Source organism: Chroicocephalus ridibundus, chromosome 5 (genome assembly GCF_963924245.1).
Source record: "Chroicocephalus ridibundus chromosome 5, bChrRid1.1, whole genome shotgun sequence".
NCBI classification, from domain to species: domain Eukaryota; kingdom Metazoa; phylum Chordata; class Aves; order Charadriiformes; family Laridae; genus Chroicocephalus; species Chroicocephalus ridibundus.
The window spans coordinates 33,124,177-33,141,018 of NC_086288.1; the positions used below are offsets into that span (position 1 = coordinate 33,124,177).

General features: G+C 39.0%; 1 protein-coding gene across 5 annotated transcripts in view; it reads right to left on the reverse strand.

Annotated features, from left to right (window-relative positions):
- CCSER1 (coiled-coil serine rich protein 1) overlaps positions 1-16,842 on the reverse strand; it is a 695,226-nt gene that overhangs the window by 614,002 nt on the left and 64,382 nt on the right. For all 5 annotated transcript variants that reach the window (XM_063336575.1, XM_063336572.1, XM_063336574.1 and 2 more), the window contains exons 2-3: positions 6,244-7,602; positions 3,482-3,669 (exon numbers count right to left, since the gene is read on the reverse strand). In XM_063336575.1, the coding sequence (XP_063192645.1) occupies positions 3,482-3,669; positions 6,244-7,558 (1,503 nt within the window). In that variant the 5' untranslated portion in view covers positions 7,559-7,602. The remainder of the gene's footprint in view (positions 1-3,481; positions 3,670-6,243; positions 7,603-16,842) is intronic.

Genomic DNA, 16,842 nt, shown 5'->3' on the forward strand with positions numbered 1-16,842 from the left:
TATACTGATAGAAAACACATAATTAGCAATCTAAGCAGTCAATCTCAAGCGTCTGTTTCTTTTCAGTATTTACATTGCTATGAAATTGGCACGTTTGCAGAGTTATTTTGAACGACTTTTTTCTTTCCCTACATCTCGTTTATGAGCAGCATTGCTCCTGTCCAGATTATAAATTACTTTCGGCATCTCACAAGTCAGTTAATGCCACTCTCGGGGGATGTGGTGACCATCTGCAAGGAAAGAGTATCTTCCACACTACAAAGCTTCTTCAATCTAACACGACGGCTGGATGATGCCAGAAAACCCACATCCGCAGCTACTACCCCTCACTCAATGCCGCAGAGAAGAACAGAAGAGCAACGCTGCCCTCGTCAGGGAGGCCTCGGCAATCCCCCAGCAACTTGCCATCCCTTAAATACCTGTGGTTCATTTTCTTCCAAAATTGAACAAAACAAATACAGATAGCCACAGAAGAGTGACAAATGTTTTTCTAGGCACCCAAGAAAGTTAGGTTAAGGTTTTTAACAATACTTCGTTTAGCAACTCCAATTCTTTACCTAGTATTTATTCTTCTTTAGTATCATTCACTGGTAACAATCTGCTACTGTGGTGTTAAATATTAATTGCTTGTGACAAGTATTTTGAAGAGGCATTTTTACTGTTCAGATATGTATTATGATGAACATTCAGTTCCTTAAATTTTTAATTCCTTTTCTTCCAGCGAACTCTGCTTATTCTTTTGCCTTCTGGTTGTTTGGGGTGGGGGTGTTTGTTTTACTACTTCTTAAACCTCACATTTTACTAAAAAAAGCTTTCATCTAGCATTTTTCTTAACATATGAAGATGATATCCATATGCATTGGGAGAAAAGCAGGAATAATTTTACCTTCACTCATGAGCATGCCCAGTAATCTTGACGGTAAAGTTCTTGCTCTGTGACTAATACAAATAAGCATGAGCAAACACTTGTGAATTTGCGGCCAATCTTGCTAAGGGAAGTGGAAGAAAAAAAACAAACTCGTGGGTTTCATACACAAAACATCAAAGTGACTCAAATCACCACCTATTCCCCATGCACACTTTGCTTATTTCCTGTTGTTACCATGCTGTCACCTTCCCAGTCCCATCATTGATACAGGGCTAAACAGAATGAAGTGCCATGTCACCAGTGTAGCCTAGTATTTAAATTCGAGACCTGTCGAATAGCTTGGGTCTAACAACCCAAATAAGGTTTACAGGCTTGAGCCAGGGTTAACCAGCTTTTTAGGGCAGGAACTACATCTGCATAAATGCTCTGTATGCCTACATGAAACAGCATCTTTAGAAGTCATCAAGTTCTTTCTGGCTTCGAAAAATAAGATGCTATTCGCTGATACTTGGATGCGGACTTCCTGCAAAAACAGAGAAACATGCTATAACTATATGCTTTAAACAGCACAAAGGTCTCTCCTACTGTTTAGCAGTTCCACATCTTTATGCTGTATTTCTGGGTGTAATAATTCAACGAGAAAAAAAAATTTAAAAAATCAAGGGGTTTTTTGTTGAAATAAATTTTGCATTACTGTACTATTTCATCTGACAAGTTGGCAACAATTTAGAAACAAGAAAGGCAGATGTATAATATCTTCTCCTTCCTAAAATTAATTTGCCTCCTGCACTTTCAGGTAGTATAAAATTAATCAGTGAATACTGATAAATCTGCACTATCTCTAGAGCTAAGAAGAGAATAATCTTGTCACTGAAGTGTAAGTAATCCTATCTGCCCAGGTTACAGAAAACAAGTGTACGGGCAAGCATTTCTGTAAAAGGCACCAAGCAACTCCGTTTTAGTTGAGTGTTTGTAGTGACCATTGCTTGAGGACATCGCTACACTGGAAAACCTGTTGTGCATTGGCCGTACATAGTAAGAATGTGCTCAGTACTGATGTAATTTTCTCCTGCCATCCACAGCAGCATTTGTGAGACCAGCCACAAAGGAAGCAAACCTTTGGTCTATTCAGACACAGGGGGGAGATTTACCAAGACAAAAGACAGATTTCAATTTCACATCCTCTTGAGAAACTCCCAAACCCCAATTTTCCGCCACAGCTTCCGTAAATGGAATTTGCGCTAAATCAGATCCTTCTCTTGGGATCTATATTTAAATTACCAACCAGGAACTAGTACGGGGAGTCTCACAGAGGAAGACAATTTTAGCCTTCATCGGCTTCCCGGGTGAGAGAGAAAACATTACATTTAGTGGCAGCCAAAGCAGCACACAGTCATAAAAGTTGTCTAACTAACGGTATGAGTTCTTGAGTTTTTGTATTAGCCTGTGAAACTACACCAAAAGCGTACATCACTGGAAATCTAACATCAGTTTCACACCTCTGAAAAACAGCAAAAATTCTCTTACATAAGACAGTTGTGTTCACATCTGAGTCTCTCAGACATGTGTCTGGTCCTTCAACATTGTAACATAACATCTATTATGTAAACCTGAAAAGGAAAAGCCCCTTTATTTATACATCTGTTTAGCAACTCTAGGCAGCAGTAAGAAACATGGGGCATTTTGTTTTCTATGGAAAACTGTTCTCAGATATAGGTACAAAATGAATCCTCCTTTTTTCAGCTAGCAAGTTGAATAAAGTACCTCAAACTAATAATGGCCGTAAAACTTGTTTCAGTGATTTCTATAAGGTAAAAAGCAGATGCTGTAGGTGTTTAATCTTAGCATCTTTATTATTCTCACTGGAGAACACATTTGTAAGTATAAATTACACTCAGCCTAAAATATTTATTCTCACTGGCTAAAGGAAAGCACAAACTTGTCAGTCAGTTCCTTCTACTATTCTTTCACTAGGAGAGGTTTCAAAAGTACACTCCTGCAGTTATATGATCTGCCTTAGCCTTTCCAGTCCTCTGGACCCTCAGGTGTTCTCAGCAGAGATCGTTTCCTCTCCTCCTTACCTTGTGCTCAGAGTGAAAGCATTCAAACTCATCACCCATTTCGAAAGGGACCGCTCAGACCTTTCACATGAGCCTCCTTACAGACAACTTCCTCTGTATCCAACTTCTGGTCTGAATCTCATCTCACTTATGCCAGAAGTGAGTCCAGGAAATAACTAACACAGTAACAATAAAACATTGCCACAGAGTAGCCTGCTGAATTTAACCTCGTAAATAGTAACACTGAATTTTGCTACTGTTCCCCTCTCCATTTTTCTCCCAAGCAAATCAGCAAAGCATTACAAGGAGAGTATCTTCACAGAAAATATACAAAGCTTTTCACAATGGCATGCCCTGAAAAAAATACTTCTAATACCTGCAGCTGAGCCTGGATCACAGTTTGGAAACATGAAACGGCATTTAGGTTGTTTTTTGGTTTGGTTTGGTTTTTTTCTCCTTTCTTACCAGCAGCAACTTGTAAAGTTCTCTTGTAAGAGAACAGTTATGCTAATCACAGAAAAATAAAAACTTTTGCATATGGGAATAAACTCACCATGCTGTTCATTTTTGAAGAGGATGAACTTGCTCTCTGCTTCCGTAGGCTGTTAAGCTCTTCTGTATTTCCATCCTTTGGTTTTATGATCAGCCGACTGCCTCCAGCAGTACCTTCTGAAGAGGATCTCAGACGTTTCTCAACAAATCTGCCTTCTCGGTATGGACTGAAGCTATTGGCAAGATCAACTATGAACAGAAAAGCAATCAAAAATCATTACAGAGAATTATTCTCTACAAATGTTTTCTTAAGGAGAACGCTGCTTTGCTTGAAATATTTGTATTGAATCGCAATTGCACAGATGTTCTGTAGAAAGCAGATCCTGCTTATCTAGATAAAAGCATCACCTGGGCCACCAGTTCTCTGTTCAGCTCCCAGTGACTAGGACACTCAGCACACTAGAGTCCACAGCTCCTAACAGAATCCAGAGGGCTTGTTACTCCATCCTTTCCTTTCTCCCCTTGTTCTCAAGACACTTCCAAACCACTGTTCAGTAAAATCCACCAGAGACACTATCTCTGGTCCACTGGTGCCAAAACCCAACCTGCCCTATCCCGCGTTCTGAGGCAAGTCCAAGTTTTGTAGGGCCAGATCACAGCTTTGTTACCACTCCACAGACATTGGTTTTGATTTCTCTTTGGCCTTCCTAGCTCAGCTCTGCTTCTGCGCACTTCAAATTCAGCCATCAAACTGAATCCCTGTCCCCACCTCATGTTAAACAATAACACATCAGAAAAAGAGGAGGAAAATTACATTTTGAGATGTTAAGGCAAATATAGAGATGGGGAAATAGAAAAGCATAACAACATTATAAATGTAAAATCTTATCTTCTTTTGCCTTTTGAGAGAACAGACATTTTCTCTAAGGCTTTTAAAAAAAATCCATATCACATAAAAATATATAAAGGTATACAAAGAAATATATGGCACACCAAGCCTGCTCATACATTAATGTCATGTTCCCAATACTATCCATAATGATATCTGCTATGAGACCAGCTATAGAAGACAAAACATCCATTACCAAAGAAAATGCACAGAAATATTTCACATTCACATCTGGTTTTAAATACTGTTTTAGCAAAACCAAATACTCAAAATCAGTCTGTCTGTAACAGATATAGCTGCTTATAACCATATCTTATAGAAAAAGCTTACGTGGCATTCAGTATTTGTTTCATTTCATAGGACAGGATTTTATATTTTTTTTCAATAGTCCCTTTGTATGCTTGGCTAGTTTCTAATTTTAAATACATCCTTCACCACATAAGAAAAAAAAAAGTATTGCATTTTGAACAGGACTATAAAAGCCTAAGAATTCATCACTGACTTTTATATAGTGCGGTATTAGCTCCAGTGTTTTTGTGAACATGAATCCCATTTACGGAAATCCCTCTACCATTGTTTCAACTGCAGTTAGCTGCCTTCCAGAAATACAGATTAAATATACAACTGCCAACGCTTGAGTTTCAAGTGCGCTGTGTATTTCTAAACATCACTCCGACCTGCTCACTTGCTGCTCTGCAGTACTCTCTAGTAACTCAGATTCAAAAGGATGAGCTCATTCACAGATGAGCCAGTATTGCAAGGAAGACCAACCGAGCGCGTGGGACCAGAAACACACATAAATGGAAATACTTATTCTCCCAACTGACTATGGTTCTGAGGGAAACAGGTCCCTTCAAGGTGAAAGCTAATTTAGTGGATTAATTTGACTTTATCTTGCCATTTATGTATAAGATATCCAACCAAGCCTTCCAGTAACAAATAATTCAAAAAGTAAGATTGCTTTTGATTCCTTATAATCTATGTGCCTAGATAAATGTCCAAACAAGAAGATGGGTATGAATTCATATGAGTTTACACTCATTCATCTTCTAATACAAACACTACAAATGCAGTCTTGTTAACTCTCACAAATTTTGGCCTATGAGATAGAGTCTCAGAATTATGCAAGAAAGCACCAGTCTTTAGGTTGGTTTGAGAAAACAAACTGTCAGAGATAAATGTCTTCTGACATGTGTCCTTCACTCAAGGGCCTGGTGCCTTTATTCATCTGCATCTCTATAGACTAGGATTTCTCGGCACAGTCTTTTCACTTAATCTTGTTAATATTTCCAAATTCCTTTTCATAAGCTAAAGATCCAGCGTGAAATTCATACGGTAATTAACTCTCTCTGTTTCATAGATTACATAATAAGAACTTGAACAATGTTATTTCAGAGGGAAACAGAAACAGCTTTTCTCATAGTCTGCCACAGAAATATCCACTCCACGCTACTCTATAACATCAGTTGAATAGAGCAAGCAAGAGTCAGGAACCCAGATCAATATAAGATAAACTGCGTTGTTTTTCACAACCAGACTAAAAGAAGGTTTATTTCTCTGGCAATGTTTCCATCTCAAACAATGCAATTCTTTAGCTCAAGTCCAAAACAGTAATGCCTCAAAAATCCCAGCTTCAACAAGAGGCAAGAATCAATACTCTCTTTCTTAATTCCTTTTCTACCACAGGAAAGCATAGCTATGAACAGCACCGATGGGTGTTAGCAAACTGTAAAGTGTGAACTCAAAACATCACAGACTTTTCATTTAATTCCAACACAGTTTTGGGAGAAGTGCACAATTTGTAACTATTGAACTTCCTAGCTAGCACTGGCAACTCTACAAAAAAAACACTTTATGACCAAACAATTCTTACCGAAGAACTGAGGCCAAAAAAAACCCATCAAACCCAACAATGAAGAGACCAGGAGACATACCTTTAGAACGGTTTGTTTCATAACCCTGTTGTGTTCTAAAGGACTGAGGTTCAGAACATGGAACAATCTTAGACTCCATTACAGACATTGTCTCTCTTGTGTGCTTGGACGGCATGCTTCCATCTCTGTCCCCACTCAACCCCTGTGCCTTTGGAGAGAGTATCACTGGTTCTTCTCTATGCTGTAACGCAAAAGTTTCTAAATGTGCATTTGCTGAGTTAATTTCTTCTATGTGCCTGGCATCATTAATATGTAGTTCATTGGCTTGCAACAATACTTTTGTTTGATTAGCAGCTGAGGTTTTGAATAAGGTATCGGATTCAACACTACACGAGCTCGCATGACTCAAAGGAGATACACCAGCAGAATGGCCAGTACTTTCCACAATATCCATTTCCCTCGCAGGAGCAGCAGCAGGATTAAAGAAGACCTGAGAGGTAGAGACATTGTGGCCAAAATCCTCTGTGAGCAGCGCCCCAGTCCCATTGCTGGGCAGAGCATCAACCTCTGAAACAGAATCCTCTGTCAGGGTGACAAAGTCAGAGGGGGTCTGGGCAGCTGTGAGGTCAGCCGACAGCAGCGGGGACTGCAAGGAGCTCCCCATGCACTCTGTCGTTTCGGCCGAACATGGAGGAGAGGACTTGGCGATCACAGGTTCACTTTCCACATACGATTTAAACTCCAGCAAGCACCTGGACTGCTGCACAGAGGAAACCGACTGACTCTCCGGAACTGGTTTGGAAAATTTGTAGTGCGACGAGAAAGATTTAGGGAGAAGTTTTCGCGTGGATTGTTTGACAGAGTATCGGCTCTGCTCCTCTGCAAAGCCCGAATCATCACCCTCATTCTTCCCAGAGCTTATGCAATTTATAAAGACATTCTTATTAGCTGAGGGCTCCTTTCCTCTTTCAAAGTCATCTGTCAAAGACCTTGTTATCTTCTTGCTGCGTGAGCTGCCAAAGCCAACCGAATGCCTTCCTCTGCTTTTAATGTGTTCCTCTAAGCTCAGTTTTTGCAGAGTGCTGAGAGAGGACTGGGCACCATTGGAGATGTTAACATTTTGACTAGCTGGGTCAGGCTTCTGCTCACTCCCTTTCTTGTTATGGAAGCTAATGGAAGGAGTGCGGAAAATACTCCGGCGCTTGCCTGTGCTCCCTGAGCTGGAGTTAGTGCTGGATGGGGAGGAGGTGTGGACACCAACGGCATTAGCAGAAGAAGGTGAGGAAGGGAGGGAGTCGTGTCTCCGGCTAATACTTCTCCTGAATATTGGCAACCGAGATACTAGAGTCGATCGTCTGGATCCTGAGTCCCCCATCAGGGCACAAAGAGTCCGTGGCTCTTCGCAACCAACAAACTAATCTGGGAAGAAAAACAAACAAAAAAACCCACATAAATGATTCAGCCTCAAAGTCCACTTCAATAGGCTTTAAGTCATCCTAAACACGAGTTACGAACAGCAATTTTATGTACAGCTGCAAGTTGTTGTGCATGCATTACTGAAGATTTTTAGAATTTCAAAGGGATGTTCAATAGACAGTGCTGCAAACACAGCAGCTGACCGAAGATGTGGGTAAAAACATTCATATATATGAGAGATACAGTATTATATATGATATATTGCACAATGCAGATCACACTGGGTAACAGTATAAAATCTACTTGCCAAAAGATATACAAATATATCACCCAAATGTCCCTTTTTGTAAATTCCTGGGACAAGTCTTCTTATAAACCGTAAGCTCTCTTAGAAGATGCTTAATTTTTCATGATCTGAGTAGAATAAAACATTATTTTGTGTTCCTAAATTCTCAGATTTCTGCAAGAAAGAAGAGGATTTAAGTTTTCCAATCTTCACTGAACTTTCCCTTGGATTTTTAATTCCTTTATGTGCTTCTGCTAAAGGCTCTACGTATCACCTTACAGCAGAGAAAATGCTGGCATTGCACTCAAACTAAAATAAGCACCACCAAAAATTCTTCCTAAGGCACTGTAAGTTCTAGGAATTTACTGTCAAAATATGGGATCATGTTTCTAGATTTGAACTTCAATGTTTCCTTTGAATGCTTCTCTGAAATCCTCTTGTAGCCTACTTGCTTACAATTAGCTATTTTTGCTGGTTTTTGAAATTAGTGAAAAGTGCTCCATACACAGACACTTGTAATTTTTTATAAATATTTAAGCAATAAAAACTTATTTTGATCAGCACAGCAGATGTACTAGAAGAAAATTAATCTCTATGAAATATATAGCAGTTCTATCTCCTTTTTGTTCTCATTATAATGAGCTACTGCTGTGAGAGACAGGACCACGAAGGGAGCAATAAAAACACGTGATATATAATCACGAGAACAAGAGAGGCTGTAGGTATAATGCCTGATGCAACTTTGTGAGCTGCAAGTGTTCAGCACATAGGAATAAAAATCAGGTCATTTATCTAAACAATGTTTTTATGTCAAGTGCAAAACCAAGTTAATTCATCTAATGAGCAATTTTAATACGTGTTATGTGGCTACAACAAATAACTATGAACAATATATATGCTTATACAGTGTATATACACACACATATATAAAAATAAAAATGAGAACAGAATATTTAAGACGTAATAAAAATACCTGTATGTTATATTACCGTGAAAGAAAGGGTAATGAGTAAGCTCAGAGACTATTTCAGACTAGACATTGGACTGTAATTTCTGCATTGTTAACATTTTTTCCTCAAAAAGCTAGTACAGCTCCAGCCTGAACATGCATTGCCTGAACATGCATTGCCAAGCAGCCACAATATTCACCAGCACCAGGAATCAATAAGCAATTTTGTAGTTTAAGATGAGAGAAACAGCTTGGGAATGGTCACTAATTCCTAAAAGTCACTGGTGATCTCTGATGACAAGCTAAAACCTGACCTAGACAATACCCAGGTCCTGCAATTGAAACCCGAATTGGAATTCATTATAATTGCAACAAAACTCACAGTACAGGCGCAAACACACGTTACCAGAATCACTTTACATCCACCAAACAAACTGATGCAGAGCCAGTTGTTCCATTTCACTGACACGTAAGGTAGTTTGCATTTACACCACTGTAAGAGCAAAAGCAGAGGCAACAGCACAGAGAAGCTGAGGCCCCGTGAACTCATGTAGGGGCTTACATTATACCAGCTTGTTTGTCTGCCCACCATGCAGCCTACTCCAAATGTGCTTTGGAAAGCTGCATACATCCACCCTCCCCGTACAAACCTTTCTTTTCTTTAACCACTTCCAGACCTATTGTGGTGGGGTTTGGTTTTGTGGAGTTTTTTGTTTGGTTGGTTTTTTGTTTTTGTGAACATGTACTTGCAGGCATTCCAATATGTATGGATATGAACATACACACAACACAATACTATTTACAGATTGTGAGGGTTCTTCCTTGTATTTTAAGGAGACATTGTAACTGCTGAAAAAAGACTTTAGAATGCAGTTTTATAACAGCAGTAGATGAGCAAAATATTTTTAAAATACATTAAATCCGTATACGCATTTTATGCTCAGACAAAACATTTGCTCCCATCACTCACTCTCCTGCCCACATCTTAGTTGTCAGTTCACTGGAGAACAAACCATCCTGCTTTGTAATTATGAAAGTCTCTGAGTTGAGAGCAGAAGGAAGCAGAAAACTGAGCAAAAAGCACATATTGTAACTTCCACTGGCAATATAAAGGCTGTGTCTAAGTAATAATAGAGATTGTTCCTAATAACTGGCCTGTGAATACACACAGACTTAGCTTTCCAGGTGGTAACAATTTTTAATAAAATACATTGCCTCTAACCACAGATAACAAAGTGGCATTTATTCATTCATTCTTCCTTCCTTGCCTCTTGAAGGAAGAGCACAAATAAACGGTCAACATTTCTCTTATTGTCTAAGCAGCAGAAATCCTCACCCATAAAATATGAAGTAATTATAATATTCTGTTCTTTCTGGGTCTACAATAGCTACCAGAGGACATTTCTCAAAACACACACATCCATGCAAACATCCACATATATACACATATATGAATGCTCCTGTGCATATAGAGTTCGAATACTTTGGCTGTTGTGACTTTTATTAATAGTTTGGCTATTATTTGCATATACTGTTTATTTTATATCTATATACATTTTGCAGTGTAAAAGTGCCGAGGTTTAGCACTGAGTTGAAGTGACCTTTCTACTTGCAACACAGGAAAAAATAATATGTATTTCAAGATAATAATACCCTCAGATATTAAGGAAATAATATCTTTCATTAATTTTTTCACTTATTGCAGGGGAGTTATAAACCGCCATGTATGTCCAATTACGAACAAAATAGGTGGTGTTTCCTTTCAGTCTCCACATTTAACGTAATTACTTGCGCTTATCACTTTATAGCAGTAACGCTTTACAGAGTGAAATTCACTTCCAGCTACATGTTCTCTGCAAAACCACTGATTTTCTGTATCTAACTTCTTCATCCTACTGGCATCATTCTTAAAAGCTGCAACAGACAAAAAAGAAAACAGCAGAGAAAGACACCTTTGCAACGGTATTATGCCATTCCAGACAACTGTTTCAAATTTATACTGGACAGCAATTCTGATCCTACACAGTCAATCTACGACCTAATACAAAGCTCCATGCATCTTAAAAGAAATTACTGGGTCTTTAGAAAACTAGCAAGAACTCAGGTAAACAAGAAGGATCAAGGAAAACTGACAGTCTTTCAATTAGATCAGGCTCCTTGCTTAGGACAAAATATATTTTGCATCATTATCACATAATGTGAACAGTTAAATAGTCTACACAGTATTCTGTATGGAGGTCTGAATCTTACTCAAATACACAAACCATTATGTTTTAATATTTTTTAATTCTAAAATCCAGTTACTGCTGAAACTGAAGTGTTTACTCAGTGCTGCAGCAGACAACCATTCAAATTTCGCTTTTATGGAATGGATTTTTGATGCATGTTTTTGTATCTGGTATTATGCAAGACAAAGTTTGATACACCAAAGGAAAATAAGAAAACTATTTTGAAAACATTTAATTGCAGCCAGAGTAACAGTCAATTATTTCAGAACCTGATCTCCCTCAAGAGCTTGGCTACAGCTCACAGTTTCTGAGGTCCTGTGCTGAAACCAACGCAAATGAGAAACAGGCAAAGTATGAACAAAACATTTTCCCCTCTTATTAGCAATTTATAAAGTTAATAAAATAGAAATAGTTTCCTTTCACATTCATCTGCACCAAGATGTTGCAAAATACAAACTAATCTCAAAAATTTAAAGTCATGTATTTAATTGCCAGAGAAAATAAAGAGGCCAAGTTTTTTTATACTTGGGGCTTATTCTTTCCACACAGGAGAACTTTGGAGGAACCAAGCCACTACACAATATTAAGCCTTTATCTTGCCTACAGCAGTTGTACGAGTATAAAATACATAAATGAACAGGGTAAGAATTATACAACAAGCTCCGTATCTTATATATTACTGTATCTTGTCAAAAGAAACAAATCGCTCAACTTTCAGACAGTGAATGTAACAGCGGAAAAAGTGCCAGAAGTGTTAAAACAGGTAAATTTTTCAAAATGTTACACCAATGTCTTCACAGAAATCTACTCCATCAATTCACCAGCTGAAAAATAAAACCCAATGTTTTTTATTTCAGCTTCTGCCAAGCGGTTACTCACACGAGTGTGCCACAGTGCGGGACATTCAATAAAGAGCAGCTCCTGCTGGTGGCTTTGTGCTCCAGTAGATGGAGCCGTGGATCTACTTTTTCATTGACTGCAAGCATGAAAAAGCAACAGTCAGAGCCTTCTACATTTCTCATTGCCTTTGAGGCAAAATTTAGGACTTGAAATTATTTGTGAATCTTACCATTATCATAATTACATGTACATTCCAAAAGCTAATATATGCTTATTCGACAGAGAACTGCAATGCGTAGGCCAGTACAAACACTCTCTTTATAAATAACCAACCTGCTACCACCTCTCAACACTTTTTAAACAAAGCTTTCCTAAAGATGTTCTCCTTAAAAATGCACCTCCTAGAAACACCAAACACTATCTTCCACGCAAAGAACAAAACTTTGTTAGCTATCTAAGTTTAAATGAGGAGATGACATGACACATCGCTGAAAGCCCCAACCTTACATCAAAGAGCAGAACATCAATATTCGCCTGCTCTCTACCTCTCTCCTCCACAGCAGTGTGATTTTTAGGCTGTGCCAATAGTTTAAGGAAGATGATATGTTTTCTTTAATGCTTTGAATCAGGAATCATATAATAAAGCAGAACACACAGGACTGACACGTGAATCAAACTGCGAACATTCCCCATCCCTCACGTGAGCACTACCATATGGCAGGAGGCAAGGACCACATGATAGACATAGTCTCCATAGACTAGCTGGCTCCAGACTTACATAGAAATTAAGTTTACCCCAGGATACTACAAATACCCACAAAACCACGTGAAAATAAATATTTGTAATTGCCAGTGAGTCAACTGAAGTCCTAATGTAGCTGATGAACTTGTAAGGAACGGTCCTTCAGCCCAACAGGTAACATCATAGCCTGTAGCTCCCACCCCAATCTTTAAAATTCTACATCATTTGGATTCCAGCACTGTATTATCCTCAGCATTTAAGCATTGCCACCTTCAATATTGTCCCAATTTAATTACAATATTATTTCTCTCTCTAGTACATTTGTGACTTGTTTTTATCTGCGTAGCTCCCAGAGGTCACTATGTGTGAGCAATCCTGTACACAAGGAGAACATAAGAGCCTAAAAAAGCCATTAAAATATTGTTTTACATTTAAAATAAAAGCAAACAAAGAAACACCTGCACATAAATACTTCAGGGTTTAGCTGTTATCAGGGATAATGTAACTGGATTAATAGGGCTTTATTGAAAATACTAGCAAAGCCAAACGCCCATACAATAGAAGGCACTAGCTAAGGGTGGGATTGTTGATACTGAAGGAATTTGTTTTTGCAAACGAGCAAAATTCCTTCTAACACATAAAAGCTCCATTTGCTTTTTTTGTGAATAACACTTTTCCCTTTTCTTTCCTTGTGCGCAGTTCAGAGCTCAAGAATGTATTTTGTGGAACAGCAGCCACAGCCGTACCCTTGGTGCGAAATTTTATAAGCTACTACCATGTCCACACTTGGTTCCAGTTTATTTTTTTTCAACAGTTTTTATAAACATAAGAATACCCAACACAGGGACCTAGACCTTTAAAAATCCACACACTTTTTCCCCCTGTACTGAAAACTCATTGGGCAAAATGGCTTTTATATATGTGGAAATAGCTTTTATATATCGGGAAAAAACACAGAATCCAAGCACTGAGGTATCCTAAGGCAAGACACGAGATTTCTTTCAGTTTCCTGTGTCCTACAGCCCAAGTCTATTTTTATTTTCAATTGCTCCCACGCTTTCAGGAAACAAGAGAGGAAGATGGCAGATAAATTTTGCAGTAAGTAAATTTGAAGTCATACACACTTCAAAACCCTGTCTCCCATTTTGACTGCTCTTGTACCAGTTGAAGACATCTGTTTTATAGGTCCATAACTGCTACTCCCAGTGCTGGTATGAAATTAGAAGTATAACAAACATTCAAATAAGAAAACTGGAGATAAGTTATCTGTATATCCTCTCTTGACTCTAAATTAGCCAGAAGGCAAATGTTAGCATAAGACATGTCACATGCGACTCATTCTTTCCTTCGTTATCACTGGATATGCAAACTGATCCCACTGGTACCAGATGAACTGCAGGTTTAGTAAAAGAGAACCAGGGAAACTGATCTCTAGAAACCTAGAGGCCGCACCTCTCTCCTACCTACATTTAAATCATCCGCTACTCCAAATGCCTCTGTATCACACCAAAGGTTATCCAAAGCACTTCAAGATAACAGATGAAGTATCAGGACAGAAGTACCAACCTTACTGGTAGTCTTTATGTACACCCAGCACTCGCTAAGAGCTGGGCTCATCTACTGGCAAAAAGTTGGCTGTGTGAAGACGACAAACAACTGCCACCTATTCAACAATCAGACACACACACAGGTTGGAACCAAGGCAAGGACCACGCCACGGAGAAGCAGCTGTCACATTCATGTAACAGAGTTTTGGTGTGTTGTGCTGTTTTTTTAAGAGAAGAGAAACCGTATCTCTCACCTCTACCACTTCTCTGGATTCAGAAGTGTACAATGCATTTCTTACAACAGCTGGTACTCACAATACTTATAGTTGAATTAAAAACAGTTACAAGTATAAATAACAACTTGGAAATAGAAGTATCAAAGACTATGTTTGCTTTGTGGTTCAAATGTCATGGCATCCGCTCCCCTGATTACCTTCCCCAAACGTGTTTGTAAGCAATGAAGTATTCACTTTTAACAAGTGAAGTGGACTTACACAGCTCCCTGAGTGCTGTAATGGAACAAAAAGACATTGGCTACTGTTGAGATATCTTTGGTGGACATAGTGATGGCAGCCTGGTGACTGGGTAAGATGCAATAGGATCAAACGGCATCCTCCTTCCCTCACATCTTTCTCTCCTCTCGCACCACTCATCATGCACATGGTAGTGTTTTATGATGCTTAGAGATAGCAGAAAATCTTGTTCAATTAAGGCTTTAAGGAAAATAATTATGTTTGGACTTTAACACTAAATATTAGGATTTAGTCATAACATGGGATGTGTTCATTTATAGAGAGTGATTTGACTTTCAGCTGTATTTTGTTTTAACCAAAAAGGAAAGGCAACTTAGAATCAGGGATCTTCTTTTTTCTTCATGCAGGAAAAATAGGTGTATTGTGCCCACTAGAGCACTGACTCACTCGCACATCAGAAAACAGCAGATATAGCATTTGCCTCAGCCCAGGGCTCTAAGAGAGGGAGAGACTTCTTGCCAGCCATTTGCTCTGGAATTTAAGTGGAACAGATCAACACTGTGCAAGCCGGCTGGTATTCCCATGAGGAAAATACTGGGAATAACGTGGCCCTAGCTCTGTACCCATGGTGCACTGTTCACTGCATAAAATTTGTCAGTAGCATGAAGCAAGCCGCCAATACTGGCTACAACTCCCACAAGCATTCAAAGCATCTCTATCAGCTCCCCCACAAAAAAAAAAAAAAAAAAAACCAACAAAGAACTTCCTTAAAATATTCTGATTGCTCACAAGACGTCATAAGTGTCTCTAAAGCATGATCTGGCTGATTTGCGCAGTCAGCAGTGAATTCAAGCTCTGCTTTAGTGTGCTCCTTCTAAAATCTGCCTTTCAATGTATTACAAATGTGTACCTCTTGCTCACTTCAAGCAACCAACTCATGCTGTCACAGCACTACGCGGTCCCAGTGGAACTGCGAGTCTTCGTTCTGTGCTCTCCCGTGTCTATTCCTCTTATCTTCCAGAATCACAACTTCAGTGTCATCAACAATTTATTTTTTTACGCTAAAGCTTCCTGCACATTTTCCAGTCTGGCTGCTTTTCAGTCTGAAGTGCTGCCTGCTTCTGCTGTGTATATGGCAACCACAGTGACAACAAGGGATGGGGTCATTTATTACCCCTGTCACCAGATGAACGTGTGACCTTAACTGCATTAAAACGGACCAAATCCTCATCTGTTGTAAATTCATGGGGCTCCACTGAAGTGAATCATGCTGATTTAAACCATTTGGCCTTTCATCACTATAAGCCTCAGTCACCCCATCTGTAATTCTTCTTTAACTCTTGCAAAAGCAACACTTGGATGTGCATGATCTAATCACTCTAATCACAGACCCCCTATTTAAGTGGACGGAAGCAGGATTTTGTTTGCATCTTTTTTTATGCTGACCAAATACAGAATCCCTTAATGGATTATAATGAAAATTGATAAAACCCTAACAAATTAATCATGCAACTCTGAAGACCCATACACCTGGGCTCCATTCGTACTTCTCCCTAAGCATCTGCTTAGAGCCACTGTTGAAAACAGAGGACAGAGAGAGGGACCCGTGGTCCACCTTACATCCTGACAGCAAAAACGACTGGGCAATAAGCACTCTTCCAGGGGATCCAGATAAAGGGAAAGGATTTTAAAAATAGAATAAATCGATGTGGCTAATAGTACTCATGAAAGTAAACTGTGAAAGCTTTCTCTAACATTAGGCAGACTAATTTACAGATTGGTCTTTGATTAATAATAAGGTAATTGTAGTACATCACTGTAGCAGCTGTTGACTATGTTACCAGGAAATAATATATCATTAACAGCAACAGGAGCAAGAATGCTCTTTTCCAAATTCCCCTAAGCTTAACAGAAGAGAACAACAATTCCCAACTCATGCCTAGAAAGAAGTCTAGTGGTGCAAAATGAACTGATAACGCTCCGTTTGACTGTTCCAGGCGAGGTACTCACAGCTTACTAACCTCTAATAAAAGGGAACCACATGATTCCTGTTCCCTGCAGGTTTTACCACACATGGGATGCATGCCTCATGTGGCTGAATATTAGATACAGTCATAATTACCATCCCCAATATTGTGTAATTTTATTATTTTAATTGCAAACTAATTGCTTTAGCTT